Consider the following 12,212-nt stretch of genomic DNA (forward strand, 5'->3'; position numbering starts at 1 on the left):
CTACATCCTCTAAAGATATTTCGATTGTTATGGTGTAGTTACTGGAATGACATTTATGATGATGTTATAACTAAAATACCGTTCGAAAGTTACATAAAAAAGTGTCTAATAATCTAGGCCTAATAGATTTTTCTTTGGTATCTGTTAGTGCAATCCTACGGTACTTTTGTAAAAAATAGTATATATATATATATATATATATATATATATATATATATATATATATATATATATATATATATATATAATGCTCCTCATCCTCAGTTGAGGGTATTGAGACGGGATACACGAATTACCATTAGCGTATAAGCGATGCTCTTTGTGTATACACATCGAGCATAGGTATTTCGGACGATGTCAAAACATCGTTACACTCAAGACCCACACAGCAGCTGCCGATAAAATAGTGGTTAGGAGCCTTGTCTGTCGTACAGACGGTTGGGTTTCAATCCTGGCTTTAGGTATTGTCCTGTCTAGTCGCACTGATGAGCTGCGAAACAATAGAGTAATGTGGATGACTATATATATATATATATATATATATATATATATATATATATATATATATATATATATATATATATAAATATACATATATATATATATATATATATATATATATATATATATATATATATATATATATATATATATATATTGCTCGGGCCTTATGTACGGTTTATAATTGTCCCTACGTGTGAATGCCTTTTATGGAAGATTTCAAATCTTTAGATCCAAATTCGACTGTGTAATTTCGTAGAGACCGCAGAGGTAATATTTTTGAAACTTTGACGTCAATTTTGAGTAGTTTGAGAAATTTGCTAGACGCCGCACAATATCAAATAATTTTACCTGTGACCCCTTTGCTGCGCAAATATTCGGCCTAAACCGATTAAAAAGCTTGCCCTATATTTGGCTATCTTTTATGTTGCATGTCATATGTTAAGACCAGAGCTTGGCTGAGTCATTTTGTAGAGACCGTAGACGTCAATTTTTTAAAACTTTTACAACAATTTTGACCCCTAACTTTTATCCCTTTTGCTCAAATACAAATTATAAAGTTCGACCCCTGTCCAAGTAACCTACATTAAAAATTTCAAGTTTAAAGACGGAGGAGGTTGTATAGAGTTTTCAACGGTCGAATCGTTGAACGCTAACCCGTTGAACCCCCACTTTCTGGCTGAAAAATTGAATCAAATGATTTTCCCAAATCTCAATATTTCTAATATCAAATCTCGAGTGGCTGGACTGAAAATGCTTATAAAGGAAATTGTACGCACGCACACACACACACACACACACACACACACATAGACATTTTCACTTAGTATATATACTAGCATTTCGGTCCGGCGTTTCCCAGGTGTTAGGGCTTATATACCGAACAAAAAATAATCAACCGCAAACAAACAAACAAAAAAACAAACGAAAAAACAAAGAAAACGGTCATCTTTTTTAGCCTTGCCCTATATTTGCCTTACATCCAAAATAGCAATATTGTATATCAATTTAAATGCCAGTGCGATGCTGGTCATGTTGGGCGAACATTCTTACATCTTTTGACTCGTATAAACCAGCATGTTCCATCGAAGATCAGACAAGGTAGGATTGGGTCTGGTAGCCTCCCTCCTTCTGCAGCATTTGGACTCTGCTATTGGCCAGCATTTCGTTGACAACTCGTGCTGTTCCGATAGATATAAAATTGAATGGTTTTAGGTGATACATAGAGCGGACACCAGAAACCATTTAAAGATGTTGGTGTATGTCTCTATTGCGGTGCGGAAACCTTCTTTGTGCCGGCAGAAAGAAAAATCTAAGACATTGTTTCTCTTCGGGGAACTGTGAATCTTTTCTCCCGTTTTCTTTTTTTCATATATATATATATATATATATATATATATATATATATATATATATATAAATATATATATATATATGTATATATATATATATATATATATATATATATATATATATATATATATATATATATATATATATATATATATAAACTAGCAGTAGTTTAGTCCGGCTTGTCTCGGGCCGTATGAACTGTTCATAAGTTACCCTATGCTTTGTCAGTGCACTTTCGTAGAGATCGCAGAGGTCATTTTTTTTAATCTTTGACACCAATTTTAACCTCCGTTAATATTTACTATTTTGGTCTCAAATCCAAATAAAAAATGTTATCCACATCCAAGTTTCGTCCATCTAAAATGTCAAGTCTTTAGACCCAAAATCTGCGGAGGAATTTGATAGAATCTGCAAAGGTCAACTCTTTCAACTTTTCGCCCCAAAACTGATTAAATGCGTGCCGCATGTCTGAATACCCGTTATGGAGATATTTCAAATATTCAGAACCCAAATTGGCTCAGTAGTTTACTAAACACCGCAATGGTTAAATAGTTTGAACTTTGCTTAAAATATGGCCCAAACTGATTACAATGTTTACCCTATCTCTGAATAACCTTTATGTAAAATGTTAAATGTTTAACGGAGAAAGCCGCTTAGTAATTTGGTAGAAAACGAAGAGGTTTATTTTTTGGAACTCAAATCAAATTAAAAAGTTTGATCTATGTAAAAGTAACCTATATTTAAAATGTCTATTGTTTAGACCCGAAATTGGCGAAGAGTTTGGTAGAGTTTTTAAAGGTCAAATCGTTGAACTTTGACTTCTTTACATAACATTTTTAGCTGAAAATTTTTTGCGCGAATCTTAATACTCCTTATGTCAAATCTTGAGTCGCCTGACCGAAATATGACGGTTATTTCTCAGGGAGATGTATACATACACATACAAACATACCTTTTCACTTGTATATATATATATATATATATATATATATATAAATTTAAATCAGATATAGGACTGGTTAGTAAAAACATATTAGATAGAATTATCCCCAAAATTAAATCCATAATAAAATACCCACTATGGCAATCTTCAAACCAAGTAATCGACTGGTTTTCTAATATTCAAAATAAAAATGATATTAAATTTCTTTCTTTTGACATTGAATCATATTACCAATCTATATCACCTATCCTACTTAATAAATCTCTATTAATGGCACGAAAATTAACTAATATAACTCAAGACGAAACTAAACTAATACTTATAGCTAGACAGTCTTTAATAACATTTGATAATAAATATTGGACCAGGAAAAATACCCCTAACCACTTCAACATTTTAATGGGATCGACGGACTCGACTCAGGTCACTGATCTAGTTGGCCTTTTCCTTTTAAATGAAATACATTGTATACTCCATAAACAATTCAAACTTGAAGGAGGGCTATATAGAGATGATGCACTTTTCATAACGAATTCTACTAATAAAAATTATGAAAATGCAATTAAAGCTCTACATAAATTATTAAAAATTATGGACTTAGTATAAAAATCGACCCTAATAAAAAAATTGTTAATTTCTTAGACATAACCTTAAATCTTGAAAATTCTACCTTTGAACCATACCATAAACCTAACCAATCACTTCTATATGTCCACAATCAATCAAACCACCCTAAATCAATATTAAAATCAATAGTTCCCAATATCGCTCTAAGAATTTCTAGACTGTCTTCTACTAAATCAATATTTACCAAAAATGAAAAATACTATAATGAAGCCCTTAAAAACTCTGGATATAATTCACAAATTAAATTCATAAATGAAAATGATAGAAACATAAACTGCATTAAAAATAAACCTATTAAGAGCGTAATAACATATAATATGGCAATGTCTTCCCGTATACGAGTTAAGAAAAATAACCAGGAGACAAAAAAAGATAAAACCAAACTACAAATATTAGATAATAATATAAATAAACAACAGACTAAAACCCGCAAACGTAAGAATAGACACAAGGAGATCCTATGGTTCAACCCCCCGTATTCCAAAAACCTAGAAACAAACATAGCTAGAGAATTTTTTAAAATATTAGATAAGAACTTTAAAGCCCCCCATAGATATAATAAGATTTTCAATAAGAACACAATTAAAGTCTCTTACTCTACTATGCCTAACCTTCATCAGAAAATAATTAGCTCTAATAATAATAAAATTAATAAACTACAAAATGCAACTATACAAAATACATCGGACTGTAACTGTAGAAGAAAAAATAAATGTCCCCTACAAGGCTCATGTAAAATTAAAAATGTTATCTATAGCTGCACAGTATCAAAAACTCCAAATATACAAGAACCTATCAATAGCCATAACTCAACTACCGAATTAAATAATAACACCAACTTAAATCAATCTACCGATCAATTATTAACCAACCCACCACATTATAATCCAACAATAGACCTAACGGAAAATAATCATAATAATCAAGAGGTAATATATATTGGTTCCACATCTGGCCCAATAAAACATAGAATTTCAACGCACAAACATTCTTTTAAAAATAACTCTCTATCAAACCAAACTACTCTATCCAACTATATTTGGCAACTAAAAAATAGCAATATTTCTTTCAACTTAAAATGGCAAATAATTGAGACTTGCAAATCATATAAACCAGGAGATAAATTTTGTACATTATGTACAAAAGAAACCGTAAAAATTTTAAAATATAAAGATATAAAAAGCACAACCAAACTAGTAAATTCAAGACACGAGCTTCTATCGTGTAATCATAAACGTTGGTTTAAATTTAATAAATATAAACCACCTTAAATCATTAAAAATTACTCATTAGTAAAAATAGATTTTTTTTTTTTTTAATAAATTAAGTTAAACCAATTACCGCCCTTAGACTCGTAAATCAAATAATAAATAAAGCCATGACAATTATCTCCCCTTAAAAACTTGCAAAAAAAAAAAGAAAAAAAAAAAAAAAAAAAAAAAACTCTCTCTCTATAGATATTAACTGTAGCGTCTCTAAATCAAAATACGCTAACGGAAACAATTTACTGCACGAGCGTCGCCCTTTTAAAATTCATCATTCAATAAAATAAAAAGCTATAGCAAACATCTAAATGACTACTTTAAATACAGTTCCTGATTTCAAAAAAAAAAAAAAAAAAAAAAAAAGGAAAACCAAAAGGTAATTATATATATATATATATTTTTAAATCAAATTTATTATGTAAATTCAAAAATATATATATTTTTTCTACTCATTTCTATCTCTAACCTATACCAATTTCCTTATTAATTTTCTTATAAATTTTATATCCAAACCTTTTACTTCAATTTTTCAGATTCATCTGCCTTACTTTTAATGCTAGGTTTATTTTTGGTGTCTTTTCAATTCAATAGAAATCCTCCTAAATTTGCTGATGAGGAGACCGTGCTTACCAAAAAAACTATGTATAATTATTCTACGTGACTTCATGTATACCACAAATAAAAAGCACGGATTTCCGAAACGATCGTACAGATAATTGACTTTGTTGTTGTTCCTTCTTATGAAACTGATTTTTAATTTAATTAAATTTTGCTTTTTAAATTTAAAAAAATTTAAAACTTTTAAATTATAAATCACATTACTTAATATATATATATATATATATATATATATATATATATATATATATATATATGCGTGTTTATGTATATATGTATGTGTGTGTATATTTTTTAAACATTTTGTGCTCTATCAGTAATATAATACACACACATGTATAATATATGCTATATGTACACACACACACACACACACACACACATATATATATATATATATATATATTATATTACTGGTAAATACGGTAACAGTAAATACTAAAACAGTATCTTTCAACCATTCAAAAATATTTTTAAATTACCAGAATTATAGGCTTCAAGAGTTGTGAAAACGAAAATAACATAAATAATTCCAGGACACGAGTAGTTTCCAAGACAGAAAAATAGGTTAAAAAGTGGGGGATGACTTTTGCATGTTTATTTTACGTAAAATAAGCACCCAGTTTATAGCAACTATTTTTTGAGGGATGGGCTGTTTTCTAAGGAGCTGTTAAAAAATTGTTTTCTCTAGGTGTTCAGGTGTGCTGAAAAATAATAACGCATTTAAATTTTCCGCAAATAATCATTTTTTCGAGTATTAAGCAAAATATGCGCGCTTGCTCGCACAACAATGTTCACAAATAATAACACAAGGAATTACATTGTGGAGTACCTGGAAAATACTTACATGCAGAAAATTGAGATGCGATATTCGTTTTCAGCATATCCAAAAACCTATAGAACATATTTTTTTAGGAAGTTTTGTGTTTGTCTATCTGGTCAAAATTACCAAATATACACCACCCTAATAAAACAAGATACGCCCTACTTCCCAAAAAACATAGCTAAAAAGCGGGCGTTCATTTTACGTAGAATTGTAACAGAGAAGTGTTCCCCCACTTCTGGAAACTCATTTCTTCATATCTTTGAAACTATTCGTTTCCAGAAATTTGAAACCGTTATTTTCGTTTTACGCATTATCGAAAACCTATAATAATAATAATTTTAAAATATATGGATGTTGTCAATTAATGGCGTTGATTCACAAAATATTTGATATTTCCTCAAAACATCTGGGCTTAAGGGAGGGAAGACTAAAACTTGCTGCTATAGTTTCTAATGATCTGAAATAACAGAAAAAGGGAGACTTGTTTCCAAATATTTATTATATGTTATGTCTCTTCTCATTAGTTTTAAATACATGAAGTAAATTTCAAACTGCATAAATCTTCGATACTGGAGATATACATAATCGTACACCATTTCCAAAAGAGAGGATATACAACACATGAGAAACATTTGGAATCAAGTCCCACCTTGCTCTTATTTCAGATCATTTGAAACCGTAACATCAATATATAGTATCCCCTCCATCAAGTCGAAAGACTTGGGGGATATTATATATATATATATATATATATATATATATATATATATATATATATATATATATATATATATATATATATATATAAGTGAACGGGCCTGTGTCTGTTTCTGTCTGTCCGTGTGCCTGTGTACATTTTCCTTTGCAATAACTTTGTTAATTTTTAATCTACAGACTCGAAATTTGATATACAGGGTACCGTGATTGGAAAAATCTACGTGATGGGGGTTCGGCCAGAAATTAGGCTGTTAAGGGGTCAAAGTTCAACGCATTGACGTTTGACAACTCTACCAAACTCCCCCAACAATTTTCGATATATACACTTCAAATTTTAGTATAGGTTCCTTGGACATGGATCAAATTTAATAACTCAATTTAAACCCAAAAGAGTACATTTTAAGGGGGTAAAATAGGGTTCAAATTTAAAAAGATTGACTATTTTTGTTTTTTTCTTGTTATTTTTTCTTAGCATACATATCCAAACACCCGGGCAACTAGAAATGCTAGTGTATATATATATATATATATATATATATATATATATATATATATATATATATATATATATATATATATTTATATATATATATATATATGTAAGTGAACGTGTTTATGTGTTTGTGTGTACATTGCCCTACGCAATAACTCTGTCAATTTTAAGTCTGCAGACTCGATATTTGATATACAGTGTACTGAGATGTAGAAAAATCTATGTGATCGGTTTTTGGCCAGAATTTGGCTGTTAAGAGAACTCTACCAAACTCCTCCGATAATTCTGAGTTTAAACACTTGGAATTTTAGATATAGATTTCTTGGACACTTACTAACTTTATTTGAGCCCAAAACAATAAACGTTAAGGGGGCATAATAGGGTTCAAAATTTAAAAAAAATGGCCACTTTTTTTAATTTTCTTCTGCTGAACATAGAGTTCTGAACACACTGGCAACGCCGTGCTGAAATGCTAGTATACAATATTTATATACAATATATATATATATATATATATATATATATATATATATATATATATATATATATATAATATGAGAGTATGTGGGCGTGTGTGTGGTGCTGGTCCATATGTATGGAATAGTGAGTGTATATGAGTATATACAAAACACTTTTTTAAGTTAGTGTTTCTATTTCTGAATACATACGTCTTTTACCCCGCCTTCTATAATTTGAACCCGTAATATATCGTAGCATTCGTGTAAATGTCATTTGTTCTGATGTCAGTTGTGACTATCTATTCTAAATTCTGACTCATTTTCCGTACTTGACGATGTCTGGATCCAAGACGCATGTTACGGGTGGAGCATAGGCCCCCAAACACTGCATATATACCAAACTTTTAATATTATTCTACGTGCTGTCTAATGAAAAATATACATTCCTAATAATAGAGCAATGGTTCTAGGTTCAATCCTCGGCTTGGGAGAGGTGCTAGTATACGCCACTGATGAAACCGGATTGTATGCCGATGATTACAAATATATATATATATATATATATATATATATATATATATATATATATATATATATATATATATGTGTGTGTGTGTGTATGGGTGTGTGTGTGTGTGTTTGTGTGCGTGTGTGTAAAAATAGTTTTAACATTTATATATCTAATTTTAAACAAAATGGATTAATCCGTAATCTTATAATTACAAGACTGATAAATTAAAAAATATATCCATTTTAAATGTGGAAATTGATGGATCACACGGGTAAGAAATTCATTTTTATAGCATGAAAAGGTTAGTAACTGCAATTAAGAATAGGAAATTGGATCAAATGTTTGTATCGTGTCTTCTTCCTAAGATGAAGGGTGGTGGTGTTTGATCAACACTACTGGGGAGCCATAAGGTAATATACTGTTTTGTTTTAAATCCCCGAAACAGTGTTTCATGGTAGATAAGTGATGATCCCTTGAAAAAAAATTATTGGTAATATAATAACTTCGAGAGCGAGTTGATGCAGTGACTGCAGGTGATAAAATAACTTACTGACTAGATGGTTTTCTAACGAATGATAAAAAATATTTTTTTTATAGTTTTAAAGATTAAAAACTTCAAAGAATATATATATATATATATATATATATATGTGTGTGTGTGTGTGTGTGTGTGTGTGTGTCTGTGTGCGGGTATGTTAAAGTATTATTTTATAAACCTCATAGTGAACATGCTTATATGTCTTTGGTTTTAAAAAATAAAAAAGGCCAAATACGAAATAGACCTTAGCGCTTCCGGTTATAGAACAATATGTAGAATTTATACGAATATATTTCACCGAATCTCATAAAAATTATCTTTAAAATACAATTTTACTCTAGTAAGCATTACTAAATCCCAACTACACACACACACACACACACACACGCATATATATATATATATATATATATATATATATATATATATATATATATATATACACAGGGTGGTCATAAAGTCACGCACCAATGTTAATTAAAAGAGTTAAAAAATTAAGAAAATTATAGTAGTAACATTTATTCAAATTTAAAGTTCTTTACAAGGATTACAATTCCTCAATATGTTCGCCGTTTGCAGCTATGCACGAGCCAATACGAAATTCAAAGTTCCTGTAGACACGATTCAGTAATTCAGCATCACCATCAATTTGAAGACAAGCATCAATAATACGACTCTTCAGATGATCTATATCACGAATTCTTGTTGAATAAACAATTTGCTTAATGTGGCCCCAGAAATAAAAGTCCATGGGGTTTAGGTCAGGCGAACTGGGCGACCACTCTACCGTACCTCTTCGATCCAATTTTCGAGATTCTCGTGGAGCCAGTCACGTTGCGTAATGCGGCGGGGCACCGTCTTGCATAAACCAAGTAGATCTGCCGTCTCCAAGTAAATCGAACTGCGGTATCAAATCATTTTGCAACATGTTGAGGTATCTTTCGCCAGGAATGGTCGGATTGCAGAAGAAAAGGTCCAACACATGGTCTCGCCACAAACCACACCAAACCATTATCTTGGGACCGCTGTGTTCTTTGCTGTCCAACATAAAATGAGGATTGGCTTGCGAATAATATCGGCAGTTCTGCCGATTGACCTCTCCACTAACATAGAAATTTGCCTCGTCGCTAAATAACATGTTTCGACTAACAAAGTCAGGATCTTCCTCGAGTTGAACCTGAAACCATAAATCCATTTCTAAACGTCTGTCACTATCATCCTCGTACAAATTGTATATAATGTGAAGTTTGTAAGGATGAAACTTTTCTGCTTTGAGGACCTTCTGCATCGTTGAATGAGGAACACCAATTTCACCTCCTGCCCTTCGCACTGTCTCCCTTGGACTGCTTGCAATTTTTTCCAAGACGTGTGCACGTGTCTCTGCAGATAAACCTGGACGCCCACTTCGCTTTTTGTTAACGACGCTACCAGTTTCTCTGAATTTGTTGATTAAGCGACCGACAGAAGTGGGTGACACATTTTCATGAGGATGGTTTCTGTTGAGTTGCTCAGCAACACTTCTGTTGGTTGAACCATCACGACCAGATGAGAAAGCTATTTCTACGCGCTGCTCTGTAGGCAATGGCATGTCTGATCTGAAATAAAATATTATAAAATTAAAAAATTATATTAATAAAAAATAAATATTAACATTGGTGCGTGACTTTGTGGCCACACTGTGTATATATATATATATATATATATATATATATATATATATATATATATATATATATATATATATATATTACTTCTAGGACCTTAAATAAAATAGAGACTATTTCACACTTACTGATACTGATATCGTGTAAGAAAACATTTCACCACTGTTGTATTTACATCTGACGTTAATTCCGTAACGATTCCGCTTTTGGCGGATTTTTGACAGAAAAAAACTACGAAAGGAATCTAAAACTGAATAACCGTTTTGCAATTAAATGAAACAATGTGATATTAGTTATCATATAAGTCATTATTAATACACCATTTGTTCGTTACATTTGCTTTTCATTGTAAATAGAATGTCTTCCACGTTCATATTCTTCAGCCTATGCATATCGTTGAAGCCTATTATTTTATCAAACGTAAATAAATATTTTGAAGTAAAGTCCGATTAATATATTTATAGTTCAAATTTGAGCATATTTCATTTAATCTAAGATTTGATTGCAATTTCTTAATTGTTCCCTTTATACTGCATAGTTTTTTTAAATATTTTATCACTTTATATAACTCTGATTTATTATTAGAAAAACTTTATATGGTTAAATATGTAATGCCGCCATTTAGATAAACATACATCATATATATATATATATATATATATATATATATATATATATATATATATATATATATACATACGAGCATGGGTGCCCGGCGTTGCCCGGGTGTTTGGAGGTGTAAGGAAAAACTTTCAATTTTTTTTTTTAACTATGACCCATTAACATTTATTCTTTTGGGCTCAAATCAAGTTATTAGGTTAGATCCGTGTACAAGGAACCTTTATCTAACATTTCAAGCGTTTGAACTCACAATTGTCGGAGGAGATTTATAGATTTCTCAAAGATAATATCGTTGAACTTTGACCCCTTAAAGCCAAATTTCTAGCCAAAATCCGATTACAGAGACTTTCTCAAATCTCAGTACTCTGTATATCAAATTTCGTGTCTGCAGACTGAAAGTTGACAAAGTTATTGCGTAGGAAAATGTACACGCATACAGACAGACACACAGAAACACAGACACGTTCACTTACATATATATATATATATATATATATATATATATATATATATATATCCCTTTATGAATTATTCATGAACTTTTTATACTTTTTTTGAAGAGCTCCATTTTCCTTTAATTTCTTTCTAATCTATCCCATTTTTCATTTTTTTTTTTTTTTAGCGTCGAGAGGTTTCAGGTCGCCTGATAAAGTCTCTTTTACTGGAATAGATGGCTAATTGTAGAGACCATATGTAACTGTTTACCCCAAATAATAATGATAAAATTTATATATATATATATATATATATATATATATATATATATATATATATGTGTGTGTGTGTGTGTGTGTGTGTGTATGTGTGTGTCTGTGTGTGTGTCTCTGGGTGTGTATGTGTGTATGTGTGTGTCTGTGTGTATGTGTTATTTGTACATCGAAAACTTTTGGATTCAGTTTTGTCGCCTGTAAAAATATCTTCTAACGGTCCAAATAAAAGAAAAAGTGCTGATATTTATATAAGTGGTCTGAATTTGTGTGGACATGGGTACATGCACGTTTTTCTTCATGTGGCGATACTTAAGACGGTAACGATGAGGTTTGAAGCGCTAAATATCAACGATGGCTGGAGTGATGA

General features: G+C 30.8%; 1 protein-coding gene across 1 annotated transcript; it reads right to left on the reverse strand.

Annotated features, from left to right (window-relative positions):
• Positions 1–9,679: 9,679 nt before the first annotated feature.
• On the reverse strand, positions 9,680–10,438 carry LOC145292812 (uncharacterized). Its single transcript, XM_080138853.1, has one exon. The coding sequence runs from the start codon at positions 10,436–10,438 to the stop codon at positions 9,680–9,682; it is 759 nt and encodes a 252-aa protein (XP_079994979.1).
• Between the last annotated feature and the right edge of the window lie 1,774 nt (positions 10,439–12,212).

Source organism: Euprymna scolopes, chromosome 14, assembly GCF_053919585.1.
Source record: "Euprymna scolopes isolate OS-2025 chromosome 14, ASM5391958v1, whole genome shotgun sequence".
In the NCBI taxonomy this organism is placed as follows: domain Eukaryota; kingdom Metazoa; phylum Mollusca; class Cephalopoda; order Sepiida; family Sepiolidae; genus Euprymna; species Euprymna scolopes.

What these genes read in the sequence shown, in the direction of transcription:
- LOC145292812 (XM_080138853.1), bottom strand. Translation starts at nt 10,438, where the DNA reads ATGCCATTGCCTACAGAGCAGCGCGTAGAAATAGCTTTCTCATCTGGT.